Source organism: Python bivittatus, unplaced genomic scaffold, assembly GCF_059951505.1.
Source record: "Python bivittatus isolate LINGU-HERP-01145 unplaced genomic scaffold, Pbiv_v1 ctg000980_np1212, whole genome shotgun sequence".
Taxonomy (NCBI): domain Eukaryota; kingdom Metazoa; phylum Chordata; class Lepidosauria; order Squamata; family Pythonidae; genus Python; species Python bivittatus.
In genome coordinates this window covers 53707550-53725341 of record NW_028277125.1, presented here as the reverse complement: position 1 = coordinate 53725341, position 17792 = coordinate 53707550, and the positions used below count along the sequence as shown (strand labels likewise).

The window sequence follows — 17792 nt, the reverse complement described above, 5'->3', positions numbered from 1 at the left end:
AAATGGATAGATACATAGCTCCAATCTATGTCTTTAACCTAATATGCAGCTTGTCACTTAAAAGGAAATACAGGGAAGCAAATTCATGGTGAATATGTACAGCAGACATTATTCTTGATGGACAGAGTGAATCTTCACATTCAGGGATAATACGCAAGTGAATAACAGATGCTAGTGAGCAACACTAGGAGAAAGCAGTCATGGTATGCTTACGAGCATCCAAAGGCATCTAATTTGGCCTCTGGGGGATGCAAAATGCTTGATTATAAGAATTTCTGGTCTGCTTCATCAGGACTCTTCTGATGTTCCTGCTTCTCAATACCTTACCTGCCTATACTCAAATCCCTTGTCACCTTAGTTTTTTCTCAGCTTCACTAGAAACTGCAGTTTATTTGTTGCTGTTCACTATTCTTATATCTAAAATTAGGGCACTATAGCATTCAGGCAATGACTGGGAACAAAAAGAAGAAAATCCGGCTAATGAACAGGCAATTGCTAGTTTTTAGCCCATTGCATTTTTATAAAAAGCATAATAACTGGAGTTGAAATTATAGTTATTGTTACTAGCTACTGTCATAACCCTGCTTACTTAAAAATGAATCACATATGACTCATTGATATAAATACTGCAGCTATCAATTAGAGATTAAAGAATCCTATGCACAATTTTTAAAAAAATTAAATACCAAAGAACTTTAGAAAGAAACACAATTCTTTATATCCCCGTTGGAGACTGTAAGCTTACTAATTAATACCTATATTGCTCATATTCCAACTACAGAACAATGCACTTCAGTATTATTATAACCAAAAAAGAATTTGTTGTCTGGAAGAAAACAGTAAATTACTGAAAATTATTTTTTATGAGCTCAGAAGTGAACAACATGGTACAGCAGTGCATCCTGCTGGATTTTAGTGAAACTGCAGAGTTCAAAATTGTACAGTATCAATTCATTCATAAAAACACAATTTATACCCTCAAATACTATCTTGAATGGCATTAAAATCAAGGGTGAAAGCTGATTTTCAGAAAGTAAAGGAGGTGGAACCAACAGTTTAATGTCAGTAATATTAATATTAAGCATATATTTCCAAAAAAGGATTGAATGAAGGATTTTTCATGGCTTTCATGGAACTTAATTTTAAGGCATCCTATTCTGAGAGCTTTTTTCACAACTGTCATTGTGAAAGTACCTGTTTGTACATTATTCACACAGGTTAATTCTAAGCTACTTTGTGAAAATAATCTTCACTTTGCATCAAGGATATCCTTTTCATGTAACTTCTAAAATTAACATCTACATCCCTATCACAATTAGTTAAGTGTAATTTTTAAAAAAATGGATAAAATATGCAACTTTGTCCTATTTGTCAAACTCATCCACACTTCAGTATTTACTTATTGAATGTATAAGATGCCGCAATCAAGCAACTTTCCCCAGCTATTTACCACTACCAGTGTTTCCCACAGATATCTGCAGGAAAGTTGATCAGAAGAGGAAATTGATATTAGGCCAAAAACAATGTTTAAATTACTGATTTTTTTTTCTCCCTCTCAAGACAAAACTATATAAACAAGTATAGGAAACCAGATCCAGGGATATAATGGTTCGTTCTCGCTGATATTCTAATTGAAACTGAGAGATTCTGTGGCAGCAATTTCCTTACAAAAATGTAATTGGTACAATTTATTTAATATAAAAACATTTAATAACTTTTGTATTTATAACTGGTTTTTTTTTCAAAGTTGCCCTAAAAGAGGCATTTCCTATGTGGAATGTTATTTTTTCATTTTTTCAAGGTTAGTACAGCTTTGACTGTGCTTTATTAAAACACATGGATCATTTTTGTTAATACAAACTGAAAGAGCAAGAACTGTAGTCCATATTAACAGAAGAGGAGGATTTAAAACCCTCATTAATTCCCATATTAGAATTCCTATCCAAACTGAATGATGCACATCTGTAATAGGTTAAAAAATACCAGGTTGGTAGCTGTAAGTACAGTTTAGCATATCTTTCCCTTTCTTTTAGTTTGCATCATAAAGTTTTAATAAAATAATTTTAAAAAAAGAAAGTCAACTTACTGATGTAATACTCTTGAATGCTGCTTGTATAGCCATATATTACAGAGTAACCAAAAATCACAAGCATGATAACATCCCTGCTGTCAAGCTCCACTATGTGCGCTGAGTGACCCTCAACTGCATATTGCTGGCCATGAACAAGCACTGCTGGAATTCTGGTGCTCCAAGTCTGACTTGGAATGTTGAAAATCCATAATTCATCAGTGACATTACCAGTATTTGTTTCAATTTTGCCTCCATACATGTAAATATCATCCTGTTTTAAAGAAGGGGAAATGATTATTAGTTAAACTTAAGATAAAATACAAAACACACAAACAATAAACTTTGAACTTGTGATAATATAATTCTTTGCGTAGTGGAAATGACATGGACTTGTATATTAGTTTATACCCCATTCTTCATGTTGAATGCTAAATACTCAATAGGCCTGGTAAATCCATTCTAGTTATTTCAATTCTAATAAACAGCATACCAATATTTTCCCTGACTTTGTTTCAGCCCAAGTTATATATGTCAACAATTAAAATATAGCCCTGTGAACTTATATAGTTTATCAGAACAGTTTTTAAGATTTTTATCCATCAATTACTTTTATCCATCTTCCTGAAAAACATAGCAGAGTATTTTTACTACTCAAACTCAGTGTTTGCTATCTATGGTTTTAAAGGGCAGGTTTAATAATATACCAATACAAGATGATATATGTCCCATACCAGGCAGGTTGGTTGGTCTGTATCACCTTTTGTATCTGTTCTGGTGTTCTGAACTAATAACACTCTTACTAATCAACCATTTTGGTGGGCCTGATAAGAACACTTTACAGTAATTTACTTAACAGACTAGCCTACAGAAATATAAAATTTTCTGTGACTGCCGTAAGAAGACTCTAAATTTAATTCCAGAAATTCTTTATTGTTTAATTTACTGCTATTTAGATGGCTTGCAATTCATTTCATTCTTTCTTTTCTTTTTCTTACTGTGTTAATTTCCCATTTTATTTTTGATTATTATATTTGGTGTCTTGGTCTTTGTAAATAAAATCATTATTATTACTATTATAATTATCATTATTGCTACTGCTACTGCTGCTACTGCTACAACAATTACAAATTTCATCATGAATTTGTCCTCCACATCTTCCAAAACAAACATAGGATAGTCCTGGTAGGTTATTAAAAACATAAGATTTTCACAGTGTGAGACTAGAAACAGGTTAAATATCATTCTTTCCAGTGTAAATATAATAGAATTGTTATATATCTTCATCTTTTTGCAGCAGTTTTTGTGGCTGCACAAAAAAGTGTGAAAGATTGATACCATTATCAACGAAGAAAAATCAAAACACTTGTACTTCATTTATCAGTTTAACTTATCAAGGAATTGTATATTGATAATACAATCAATTTACACAGAAAATAGTCTTGTGGAAAAAATAAGCTTTAACGGCTGTTGACTGATTTTAAGTGAATAACCAAAAATGTGAATAAAAATGCTAACACAATCACAGAAGACAGCCTGATTTTTTAGCTTAACTTGCTTTATATCTTCAATTGGATTTAAGAGAAATGTTGTACAGACCAATATTTATAGCTAACTCATTGTTCTACTATGGCTAAATCCATGGTTTTCCCCACTTTCGGGCCTTATTTCTGTGGCTTCTTAGAAAAAACTCGAAAAGACTCCATTTTTTTTTCCAGCAAGAATTTACTGTACTAAAGACAAACCAATTACAAGGTGTATTGATTAATGAGCTATGATATAGTTGCTTTTTAAAAAATCAGCATATAACCATAAATTACAAAGGAACCTTGGTGCAGCCTTCACTGTAAATACTTTCTAACAGCTCACGTGTATAAATTTCAGAGTAGGTTATTGGTTCGGCAATTATCTAGAGAAAATTAATATATGTGTAATTAATATTATACTGGTTGCATAATATTAGCTTCTCAATATTCCACTTTTTCACTAGCCCTTTTCTTTCCTAACCTTACCTCACTCAGTTCTGAGTTCTGTTCCTAACCAGAATAACCTTTGGGTGGGAAATAGTGGGGTTTTTTTCTTTTTAAACCTGAACGCTTTCAGACAGTACTAGACTATTGCCCTGTACTCCAGTTGTAAAAAGCAGCCTTACATGCTCAAATGGCCTCAGATAGCCTTTTTAAGCCAAGCTGTCCCGAGCTTCCTCATGTCCTAGGATTCCTGTTCTACTGACTTTTCCAATCCTCCCCTTTTAGCTCAAACTAGCAAGAACTTTTCTTTCTGAGGCAGAATGATCATTCTGTTTTCTTCACAAAACATGATTGCCGTTAACATTTTGATACTATTGTCTTCCCTCAATGTATATTACAATCATCGCAAAAATTTTTAGTACATTAAAAATGTGCTTTGTACCACCATAAATGAATGTTCTTTACAAATCACTATAGTATCTTGTTCATGTTACTCTTTTAAAGTCCTCTCCTGACATCTCCTGTAAAACCTCTACATTGCAAAATAGTAATAAATATTGCATTTATACAATATTATACCAATTACTCATTCAGCAACTGTTTGAAGTTGCAACGGTGCTAAAAAAATGTTAGGCCAATTTATGATATTTAAGACCTTAGCAGCAGCTCTGAGTTATGTGATCACCTTTACAGTTAGTACACCGTGTCCTGTGCCTGATCTGTAATTTTCTTCTTTTCCCCCTTTTGCAGAAGAGAGTGAATGGAGAGTAAAGGATTGCAAGAGAGTAGGCTGTTTGCGTAGCATGTTCCCAGCTTTCAGCCCTGGGCTGCCAGCGTGATCACATTGCGTTCAACGTGTACAAGACAGTACTAGACAGACTCGAGTACAGGCACTCGAGCATTCCAAAGGGCAGGGAGTGGTTAGGGGACAAACAAAAGCCAAAGGTGTGAAACTGAGCAATCTTGTCTCTTTCCAGCCAGAAAGCAGAGTCGTGGTCACATGATTTCCCACTTACCAACCACTTTGCTTAGGGCCAGAGTTGCTGATCCCAATTAGGGTTGTTAAGCGAGGACTACCTGTAGTTTCATTTTAATATCAACATAATTACTATTTGAATATCTTCTATAGATTACAACTGAATATACTTCAGATTTACTTTGCTTTTTAAACATTATTGGTAAATAAATTATAAATCTGTAAAAATTATATTATGGTAAGAACCCTCTGAGAAATAATCCTTCCTTTGTATAATATTTTTTATTTACACAACTGGAAATGCTTAGAACCAACAGTCTTAGTCCTGAGTTTTTCAAGATGTCATTGCTTCTCAGAATCATTACAGTCAAACTCCACAGAGGCAATAGATTAATACAAGCAGACAAAATTATTGATTCATTTTCTCTTACTCCTAACTATGCTCAATAGTCTTTATGTTGATAAGTAGCAGATGACTGGAAGTCATACCATCAGTCTCCAACTACCAAACAAATTCTAATTGAAAGAAATGTTATGTTTGCTGCAACAATTGTTTTAAATACATATTAAATGTTTTTAAATAAAATAATTTAAAATCAGTTATTCTTACATCATTATAACTTAAATCAATAAATTGAAACTTAGCAGATTAGAAAAAACATTTAAAAGATTTTATAAATAATCATATTGTGGTTTGAGATTTGGCTGTTTTCCAGTCTTTTCCATTCAGAAACAGAATGGAAATGATTTTTCCCTTTTAAAGGATTGTTACAATCCAGAAAACAATGCTAACAGAGTGTCCATATTTTCTTCCAGGATTTCAATACAGAAGTATGATGCAAAAGAATACAAAAAAAGAGAACAACTGAATGTAATACCTAATAGCACGTGAACCATACTATGCTGCCATATGGACACCTAACAGATGGTGCTATCAGTTCTGACAGGACTAATTCTATCTGCTGAGAATAATGACAATTTGATTATGGTACTTATTTGCATCCACCATCCTCTCTTTCCAGCAGGTGATCAGCATTGTTCAAGTCAACAGTACCAGGCATCCTTTTTAAGAATTTCAGACCATGCAACAATATAGACAATGACAAATCTATAAATCAAGATTAGTCTATTCTCCTTGCTCATCAGAGATATTTTTACTGTTAACTAGTAGATAGAGTCATATCATTTTTATATATAATTATCTTCAGTCTTTCACAGTACATTGATTTACATTAATGATGTGCAGAAACCTTCTGATCTGCTTTGAAGGTCAATAAGAGTTCTGGAAACAGATGGATCTTTGGGGAGGGTGTTAATCTCAACTAACTCATTGTCCCAATAGAAGAGAATATATGAAGCTCAGGATTGAACTGTGGAGTCCCTGATGTTCTCTGAACTTGGTTGTTTGATTGCAGACGTTTCATTACCCGACTAGGTAACATTATCAGTGCTACTGAGTGTGGGGTTTGTTCTCTGTTTATATACAGTAGCTTGCCCTGCCAGTGTTGGTGGGGTTGTGGCTTTCTCCTTGGTAGTTCCTTGATTAGGGCATTGTCTTCTGCTTGATTGTTTGTCTGCTTGATTAACTAGCACTGGTGACGTTACTTAGTCAGGTAATGAAACATATGCAATCAAACAACCAAGCTCAGAAAACACCAAGGACTCCACATAACTCATTGTCCATATATGAAGAAAATTTGTTAAAAGGAGGTATAATTCTACTGTTTATTAATGTGGGAAAAACACAAAATTACTACAACCGTTTTTTGATAGAATGGGATAAAGTTTGCAGGAAAGTTAGACTGTGGGAGTCAAAGCATTCCATTTATACTGAAAGTGGTACAGGGATTTGCAAAAGTATGCAAGATTCTGAATGAATGTAACAGTATGTGGGAATGACCTTGGTAGATAAGGAGAAGAGAGGCAACTAAGGGAATGGTCAGATAAAAGGCAACTTAGCCTACAGCAGGAATGTGGGTGGGGCAAGTGGCTCAGAAGGGACCATCCCTAGTTTCTGGGCTATAAAAGGGATGGGGGAGAAAAGTACTTTCAGACTTGCAAGATTCTGTTAATGTAACCTACGATACGATAAAGTAGAATTAGTTCATCTGGCCATGCTTCCTGTCTTGTCTACCTCACAAGGCTGACAATGAATGCAATCAAGAGGAAAATATTTTTCATTAAGAATGACAGAAAGAAACGTATTATATGTTTGTTGATTTAGAAAATGCACATGTAAAAATGAACAGGCTTGGATTATGGAATATTTTGAGTAAATACTGAGTTGGAAGTTCATGCTGAATGCACCAAGGATAGTATACGATGGAAGTAAAGCAGATGGCAAATAAATGGAATGCTTCAAATTCATTCTATGTGGGGCTGCCCTTGAAAACCATCCAGAAACTTCGACTGGTCCAAATACAGCTATTCAAGTAGTGACATCCATGCCAAGTTCTTCAAGGTAACACCCCTACTGCTAGAACTGCACTGGTTGTTGGTTGGCTTCCAGGTGCAATTCAAGGGGCTGGATATCACACAGCTCAGGGTCTAGATGTCTGTGAAACTGTTTACTCCCAGTGTGTCTGCCTATCAAATAAGATCAAGTATGGTAGGCTCACTTTGCATCCTATATCTTAGGAACTGTAATCTATAGGGCCCAAAGCATCAATCATTTTTAGTTTAGTTTGGAATACTTTATCTCCCAAGAAGAGAGTAGTCCCCAATCTGTTGAGTTTTAGGAAAGCCATAAACCATGGCTTTATAAGAGAGCCCTGGGAGAGGATCTAGTATAAACTGGCCTCAGTTTGGATTGTGCTTGGACGTTTATTATTCCTCAGAGGCTAGAGTCTTCTTTAAAATTGTTAGTTTGGTCTTTTGTTACATTGTTTTATTATGTTAATTTTAATAAAAAGGGGACTGTAAGCTGCTCACAGTCATTCTGCACTGGAGTTCCATATAAAGACCTAGTAAACAAGTAAATAAACAAAATGGAGTGAACAATTGCAATACCCTTTTTCTCATCTCACTGTTTTTCTCATCTACTGTTGCAAACTATTCCTTACTCCTTTTTATGCATGTATATTTGTAAGGCACAATTAGAAAAGAGGGGTAAGAAACAGAAGTACCCAGAGGGTCCAATACAGATTTTTATTCCACCTTGGAGATACACACCTCTAGTTTTCTTAACACCTAACTTGTTCTGGCTAAAACAGTTAGTAATCAACTCTTGAAAGACGAAGGAGGAGGAGGAAAACTTCAGCTAAGCATCACAACATCATTCTTTTTCTAGTTCTCTACCCTACAGAATCCAAAAATAATTTTAAAAAATAGTGCACAGCACTAGGTATATATGAAAGCATTCATAACACTGTTCATAACAGCATTCATAACACTATTTAATAAACCCCTTTCATATATACCCAATCACTTCTCCATTCATTGTTAGATAAAAGAAATTTTAAAAAATCTTTGGAGCAAGGGAGATTGCCTGACTCTTGAGTAGCAGTACTTGTGTTATTGTTGGTCGCACAGTCAGCCAGTTATTTAGACTAGATGTGGCATTTTTATCCATCTATCGAGTCCTTCCTAAGGACCTGGGATAGGCAGATGTTGTTGTTTGATGGTGTTATTGTCTCAGGATGCAAGCTGTTCCAAGTAAAGCTGCCTTTTGCAATTGACTGATGGTGATTTTGTCCATGCCAATGGTGTTCAAGTGGTGCTCCAGAGGTTTTGGGAAAACACCCAAGGCACCTATTACTATTGGTACTATCTTTGCTTTCTTTGGCCACAGTCATTCTATTTCTATTTGCAGGTCTTTGTATTCTGTGATTTTCTCCAGTTCTTTCTCTTCTATTCTGTTTTCTCCAGGTATTGCAGTGTCCACTATCCAGAGTTTTTTGTCTTTCTTATCAACAGTTGTTAAGTCTGGGGTATTATGTGGCAGGAGCTTGTCTGTTTGAATTATAAAATCCCAGAGCTTCTTCATTTTTTATTACTTTGTCTATTTTGTGATCCTAGCAGTTCTTGCTTGCAGGCAAATGGCATTTCTTGCAGATATTCCAATGCACCTTTGTTGCTACTTTGTCAAGCCATTGTAGTCAGTCTGTGCAATCTTCTTGCAGTAGCTAACTAGGTGGTCCACTGCTTCTTCAGCTTCTTTGCAGAGGCAGCATTTGCTGTCTGTTGTTGTATACAAAGCCAAAATTGAGTAGACATTTGTTCTTAAGGCTTGGTCTTGTACAGCCAGAATTAGCCCCTCTATCTCTTTCTTCAACTTTCCTGCTCTTAGCCATTGCCAGGTCTTGTTGTTATCTGCCTTGCCTGCTAGTTTTTTGTGTACTGGCCATGTAATACTTTGCCTTGCCATGTCTCTTTTCTACTTTTCATTTGGTGTTTCTTGTAGGCCATTTTGGTCTCTTTGGTATTCAGTAAGTCTTCATGTTGTACTATCTTCAGTGCAACTTCTTCTAATGTCCTTTTTCCTTCTTCAACTGTCTAGTGTACTTGCAACATTCCACGCCCATCTATGCCCCATGGTAAATAGAGTCTGTCAATGTCGGTGCAGGGATGACGGGCATGATTCACTGCCATTGTTTTTCTGGTCTTCCTATGCAGGGCTTTTAGTTTAGCTTGAGTCCAGTGCACTATTTCAGCTGTATATCTAATGACTGGAATTGTCCAGGTGTTAATCACCTTGGTGGTATTTCCTCCTGTGAAGTGGAACTTTAAGATCTTCTTCACTCTCATGATGTATTCACTACTAACCTTCTTCTTCAGTGTGCTTGATGTTGTCAGCTTGAAGGATGCCCAAGTATCTGTAATGATCATCTTCATACAGACTCTTCATGTGATTTCCATAGGACATCTTGATTCCTTCAGTTTTCACTATTTTTCCCCTGTTGATGGTAAAGGTGGCACATTTGTCCAATCCAAACTCCATTACAATATTTTGGTGTATATATGGACAGTGATGAGCAGCAATTCCATTTCAGATGGTGCTTTTCCATGCAGCTTCAGATAGTCCATGTAAAGGAGGTGGGATAGCCTGGTAGATGTTTTTGATGTTTGATAGCCATGGCCTAACTTGTTCAGTATTGTTGACAGAGGAATCAATGCAGTGACAAACAGTAGTGATGATAGTGAGCCTCCTTGAAAAGATTCCTCCCTTGATATTAACTTCTTCGATAGGTGGATAAAAATGCCAAATCCAGTCTAAACAACTGGCTGACTGTGCAACTAACAACAATAATAATAATATAGAAGCTTTCAAACTCAATCCTGAATAGAACAAACCTGATATAAAGCAATAGTGTGTCCATATCTCTGAAGAGGTCCTTTCAATATAGGTACCACATTCCAGATGCTGCTTTCCAAATTATAGCTAAAAAATGAATAGATAAATAGTTTATTACCTGGAAGCAAATTCTAGGCTTATATATTCTTACAAATTAAGGTATCATTTTCTGTTTCTTCCTAATATAACATCTAATAAATATAATAAATTAGAATTTAAATTTTCCTATTTTTGCAACTTTCTCCTGACCGCACCAATATTTTTAACCAATAAAACACTTTTAAACATTAAATAACATTTCAAACAATATTTTCAATTGATTATTACTGAGTGTCTGATTATTCTCAATGGGTTTATGGCTTGTCCTTAATAATGAGGTGAGCATTCTCTGAAAGTTGCAGGTATTTCTTTTGTGGGGCAGTTCATTTTCATTAAAGCATTGTCAAAAAAGCCATCAGTTGACATTGACAATGCCAGGCCAAGTTGTTTCTCACTGAAGTTAAAGGTATTTAATGTTCCTCCCAGAAGGGGCAAACCTTTAAGCACAACACAATTTTGATATTTGGTCAATCAAGTACTCAAATTATAAAAAACAAAATCCAAAATATTAGGACATAAATTAAAATTAATACAATTTTGTAATTAAAATCCAGGTGAAAGAAATGTCTCTTTACAGATAATCTGAACACTAAGAAGGTGGGGAGTCAAATGCAACTCCCAAAGAAATTAATTAATTAATTAATGCAAAATAAAGCCTTTTTTCTCAGGCCTCTCTCAGTGGAGCAGATTTCCTTCAAATTCTAAGGCCCAGACCTGTTCCTGATTTCCTTTACCTTCATTCCTTTAGAGTGAAACCTGCGGTGTGTCCCCCTGTACAAGTTCAGGTCTCCATTTTTCAGGTAGAAATAATTTTGCTAGTACATATGTAATATTTATGATTCTGCAGGATAAATACTGAACTCTATGAACAATTTCACACATTTTAGAGGTGAAGTAGGTGGACATTCATCTATGAAAATGCTTTTGCACACGCACAGAAGTCTCTTCCAGATATTGGTAGCAGGACTGCCAAAGGAAGTCTTAGAAATGAGGCAAATTCCAAAATGGGGTAGATCAGTCTTGCTATATTTGGACACATATCTGCTTATTCTATGAGTGAGTCCCTGGATTTCTGCAGTCTCCACTTCCTTAAGGAGAAATAGGTCCAGCAGTACTACTGCAGAGCTTTGCATCATTTAAGGGAGAAAACTCTGAAGCTTTATAATTTTTTTTATAAAATTCATGTATATAAGCCAAATATAAGTGAAAGCAAACAGCCCTGCCATCCCAGAGAAAAACCCCCAATTAGCCCATGAATCCACAGAACTTCACTTTCAATCATCTCTTTTTCTGGAAGTTCTCAATTGAACCATGAGGCAGCCATGAAAGCAAGGCAGGTATATGAGAGAGGAATGCTTTTCATTAAATGTTAACAAATGTACACAAAAGTAATACAAATACAACTAAGGAAAGAAATAACTTACTTCAATACCATCTGGAAGGTACTGTAATTAAATGCGTATCCACCAATTACCCACATCAACTTTCCATGCAGAACTGCCTTATGGGAAGCCCTGCTTACAGATGGACTAAATGGCTTCACATTAGGCAGAATCCAATATGACTCCATTGAGGGAACATTCAAAGAACAATCAGGACCTGTTTAAAAAGAAATACAGGGGGAGAACAAAATCATACCTGGGGTGTCCTCTTATCAATCCAAACACAATAATTTTTGGTAGCAATTATAATTGAGATAGTCCAATATATGAAGTGACCTGACCTCATATATTGTAGAACACTTACTATGTATGAAAATTTTTAAAAGCTGGAAAAATTGCATTGTCATGTACTTTAAATAGCATATTGGTTTCTGAGATGATAAATTTTATTTTTACTCTAAATATTTTCATATCTTTAAAGAAGATCCTAAGGGCATACAGAAGTTATGCTTTTGTATTACTTTTAGCATGTAGGAGAAAGACATTGTGAAGAACAGTGACACCAAGTGGTAAATTAAACAAAAATAATTATGTATAAGAAAAAATATATTCACCTATAAAATTTTATTCTTTTTCGTGTAATTCATGGTTCATCAGATTCATTGTAATCTGATGCAGCACAGTAATTATGAGATACAATATATTACAGAGAAAACTAATGTGTTCCACTGTTTCACACACACACCCCAAAAAAACCCCAACCCAATTCATCTTGAATGTTAAAAACTCCCTGAAATATTTATGTTTGGGTTTCTTCATTTTACTTTAAAGCACTTATAACCCACCCCAGTCCTGAAGAACTCTGGGCTGTGTACAACATCAAGCAAAAAGAAAAACATAACTAAGTCAAAATCAAAAACAAAAATTAACCACAAAAGCAAAGCAAACACCCAAGAAAAAATGCAACACAGGCCCCCACAGTCATCAGCTGGGACTGAGAGCACATTGGAATAAAATCGTTTTGTTTATGGAATTGTGGCAAGGTGGGGGCTACATGTACTTCTAGGGGAAGGTATTCCATACCATAGGTTTTTTTACAGAAAAGACCTGTATCTCATTACCCTCATATCCCATTAACCTCACAATGGGAGAGAACTTTCAGCAGGCCAGCACTTTGAACTGGGCCTAGGTCTAATTCTAAATTGTGGGTCAGACCTGCCAATAATCTTACTGCTGCACTTTGTACCAACTGCAGCTTCCAGGTTATCTCCAAAGGGAGACCCATATAGAGCACCTTTCAATAAACCAGCTGAGTGATGATCAGCCATGAATTATTGAGGTCAGACAGACAGCAGTTTGCTTCTAAGTATATTCATTACTGCCTAGTGTCTGTAGGGATGTCCTTGTAGACTCAATAATGTCAGGAGCCTCTCTTGACAGACACAGAGCCAAAATGAGCACAGTTCCGCTCTGGAGCATGCCATATGCAAATTATGCATATGAGTATTAAAGTGTTTTGGATCCATTCTGTCTTTTTTTTTTAAGCAGCTATAATTATGTTAATTTTATCCATTTGGACAATTTTTAAAATTTGAATAGATATTTAAGGCCCCTCATAAAACAGGAACAATTTAATTCAGTTTGAGTATCACCTAAACCTTTACAGAAGCCTCTTCCTCAACAGCTAGTTGGAAGCAAAGGAATAATAGAATATTGGATTTCAGTGACTTGCAGCTGTTTAATAACAGTATATCTAGCAATACGCTCGTAATTTTTTTTATTATTTGATTTTATTATAGATTTGTTCCATATAATTTTGCTTATTTTTGCTTATTATGTGTACAGATCTATTATCTATTATCCCCTGCTGTACACATCATTAAGAATCTGTCATTAACAGTCTATTTATGCATATGACTTTCTGTATTCATAGTTCATTATCAACACTTATTCCCTTTGTCTCCAAATTCCTCAGTATGTAATAGATATTCCTCACAATTGTGGCCCGTAAGGCACAATTATTGCTGTAATTTTAATGACTTCCATCCCAAACAAACAGATCATGCATTAAAAATAAAGCCAGGTTTAAGGACTGAAACCCCTCACATCTATTTATATGAAATTTGGCAGGACTGAACATAAAGATCTACTGTATCTAGAAATTTCATCCCATTCTAATAAAAACAAAAGCAAAAAAGCAAAAAATGAAACTATGTTTGAAAATGTGTTTTTTCCATAGTACCCAATACAGAGAATTGCACTGTAATACATACAATATTTCTTGCTACTTTTTAAAGTATTTAAGTATTATCTTCTGAATCAGAATAATCTTAAAAATAATTATTTATAGAAAAACCAAAGAAAATATACACAATAAGAAGTAATTTACACATTAGTTATTTATTTCTCATACTTATTTCACTCAATATTATAGTAAATTATCATAGAGTGTGAAAGTCTACATTTACATGAACCATTTATGCGCCCTTTACATCTACAATAAACATAAATGCTCATTTTCTTGATCCAGTATACTGGACAGCTCCTTATATCCATGGGCACCAAAAGGGGGGGGGGGGGATAACACAGGGTTAAATATAATGGAGATCTGTAAGATATTTCAAGTCGCACCTTTTATACCATGACATAGGAACTGTTTTTACTGCTGGAACTGTGATATCTATCACCGCACAATTTTCTAAACAATTATAGTCTAATTAAACTTGTATACTTGAACCGGTAGTTTAAGATGCAGCAGGGGGATAATAGATCTGTACACATATGAAATTCTAGCCAAAAGATGAGAACTAGGACCAGCACATATCACAGCTTGTAAATCTGAAGACAAGATATCTGACTTATTTTACAAACTACCTATTTTAACATACCATATTAATTTGATAAGTCTGTTATGCAGACATATAAGGGAATATGTTTGACACGTGAGTCCTGTTACAGAATTTTGAGACTAAATAGGAAAAATAACACAAAGCGCCAACTTTCCTTTAATGAATTCCAGATTGTGACAGCTCACTACTAGCACCATTACTTATTCCAGTACCAGCAATGCCATACCAGAGGTGACAGACATTTGCATTAATCAAACTTATTATAAAGAGAAACACATTGCTTGAATCCTAATGTCATACTGTTTGGTAGGGCTCTATATTCAATCAGCAAATCTGATTTGGAGCACATCTGTTGCACAGGTTGGGAATGCCTTAAATTACCACCATATTGCCCATATCCCTAATCACCTTATTTAATTGTTGTTATATACAAAGATAGAATCTGCACAATATATTAAATTTTCCAAGCAAAAATGGACAGTGTAGTAAAAAAAACAAAAAACCTGTTATAATTAAACAATGACCGAAGGAATTCATTATTCATTGCCTGAAAAACATTTCTAGTTAAAGTCTAATTCTTATAAACTAGCCTGGAATGAATTTGGTGTGAATTTAGGCAAGACTGTCATTTTTAAAGGCTCTAGTCATCTTATATCACTATATATTATACTGAGATCAACTGTAATTCTGAGACTGAAAATGCAGTATTCCTGCTAATCTGAATTAGAGAGAGATAACTTACCATTGTATTTTTTAACACTTCTCTTTGGTATATTTGATTCATAATATTGGTGGAACAAAGTCTCTAATAATAAGAAAGCATGTATAATCTCCTTCACTGCTAAAAGAGCTAAGCATGGGTGTAAATGATACTGTATATCACTATGACTAATGTACAATAGGCTGCATTTTCCACTTCATTATGTCACTATGTACGAGACAGCAATGCTAAAATGTGCAGATTGGAAATTATTGAAATGTATACAACAGTCTGTAATTGAAACATTATAGTGTGATTCAGTAATTAGACTAGTATTAGGATTTATTTCAAAAGGACATTTTAGAAAGATCTTGAACAATAGTGCTTTTTTCACACATAACTTTGACTACCATTCTAGATGTTCATTTCAGTGTATCCACCAGAGGTCACAATTGTTTAAAAAGACATATTAGAATGCTAAATAAACTCTTTATAATCTGAACCAAAAGGGTCTGGTTAACCATTAACAACTTATGCTAACATAGAGCTGAATGGACTTGAAGTCTGCATAATTTTGTACTGATATTGTATTTTTTTAAATAGCATATATTAAAAAACAAGAATGTTTTTAATGGATAGAAATATCTATCTTTATAAATGATAATGTTTTAAAGAAATACCTGAAAATCCAATTAAGCATTAAAAACTTAACTTCTTGGCCTGAGATACTGCACTGTTTTCAAGTATCTATTGCACCGATCCCAATGGATGTACTTATATAGACAAATCCAATTTATTCCCTACATTTCTCCTAAACTCTCCTCAGTTCCTAATTCACACTATATTTAAAACCACTTTCTGTTCTGGTTCAACCTGCTAACGCTAATCTCACTCAGTTCTTACTCTTATTGATGTATTTCACATTTCTTTACCATGTTCCTGTGATTCACCCAAATCTCAACCTGCCCACGCTTTAAGATCTGGAATAGAAACAGAAGCCTTTTTCTCTTGTCCTCCCTTGATGACTACTAGGTTGATTAAAAGACCTTTTGCACTGCAGCATCTAAATTCTGGAATACTTTGCTATCTGAAGTTTGTCAGGATCCTATCACTAGCTTTTAAGATATTTATAATATAATTTTATTTTGTGCCTTTGAGTCAGTGATGTGACCTGGACAAGTCCCTATAGTTTTCTTGACAAGATTTCAGAAGTAGTTTCCATTCCATCTTGAGTGGAGAGAGAGTGACTGGCCCAAGGTCACCCAGCTGGCTTTGTGCCTCAGGTAGGTCTAGAACTCACAATCTCCTAGCTTCTAGCCTGATACCTTAACCACTATACCAAACTGGCTCTCTATAAGATAAATAGAATATATTAAATATATTTAAGACTAAAACTGACTGAAACTTTGGAGAAAAGATTTACTCCAAGGAAAGTTCTAGTTTTATTCTATACAAACCAACTTGAAAAGAGAACCAGTTTGGAGGTTAAGGTATCAGGTCAAAAACCAGGAGAAGCCAGCGGGGTGACCTTGGGCCAGTCAATGCTGACTTGAAGGTACACCCCCCCACACACAAACCCAACTTGGGAAGCTTTTTGTCCTTAAAGGCAAACTATGTATACCTTAAATGATCCTATAAAATAGGATTGATAGACAGGAATAATATGCTAGCAACAGACAGCATTGTTTCCCAAACACACTTGACTGTGTGGGCTTAGCTCTTTCACAACAAAAAGACTATTTTGTCTCACTCACAGCATAGCATGACAATGGCCAAAACTTAGGAGGGGAAAAAAAATCTCCATTATAAAACACTGTGTCAGGGCTTCACCTGAGCATGCAAAAAATCTCTTTCTTAGGAACAAAAATATTTATTAATTTATTTACCAGTGGAGGAGTCATGTATGAGGCTCTGATATATGTACTGCAAAAGAACCTCTGGTAATGATAAATATCTGTTACTGAAGAATCTAGGAACCTAGCCATATTTATATGTCAGCTTCAAGTTTAAATCCTGCAGCTCCTTTTTTCAAGCTTACATGGTAACAAACTTTTTGCTAACAGTTTGTAGCCCTCCACAATGTTTTGGTATGTCTTATGTGGTCTCAGATCCTAATTCTAGCTTGCCAACCTCACACTTTACACCATCTTCCTTCTAGTGTGTCCTTTTCCTTCTTCCACAGGCCTGGAGATGCCGTGAGCATCCCGCACCCACCTTCTCCTTAGTTGTAAGAAACCAAAGGGCTTGTACTACTTTTTCTACTTCCATCCATTTTTCTGTTGAAGCTGACAGAAATGCCACACCCTAGGATGTCTCCTCCCCTTCTTTCTGCTCAGGCATCTCAGGAGTATAATTTCCATTTCTTTTTCACTGGAAGCTACAATTTATCTTAATGTGTTATGAAGGATATTTTTTTTAAATAGATGTAAACACTTGTTAGTTTTACTGTCACAAG

The 17792-nt window shown here is 35.0% G+C and overlaps 1 protein-coding gene across 2 annotated transcripts in view; it reads right to left on the bottom strand.

Moving 5' to 3' along the window:
• ATRNL1 (attractin like 1) overlaps nucleotides 1-17792 on the bottom strand; it is a 578187-nt gene that overhangs the window by 519588 nt on the left and 40807 nt on the right. For both annotated transcript variants that reach the window (XM_088131807.1, XM_088131808.1), the window contains exons 6-8: nucleotides 11831-12005; nucleotides 10307-10394; nucleotides 2087-2342 (exon numbers count right to left, since the gene is read on the bottom strand). In XM_088131807.1, coding sequence (XP_087987933.1) covers nucleotides 2087-2342; nucleotides 10307-10394; nucleotides 11831-12005 — 519 coding nt within the window. The remainder of the gene's footprint in view (nucleotides 1-2086; nucleotides 2343-10306; nucleotides 10395-11830; nucleotides 12006-17792) is intronic.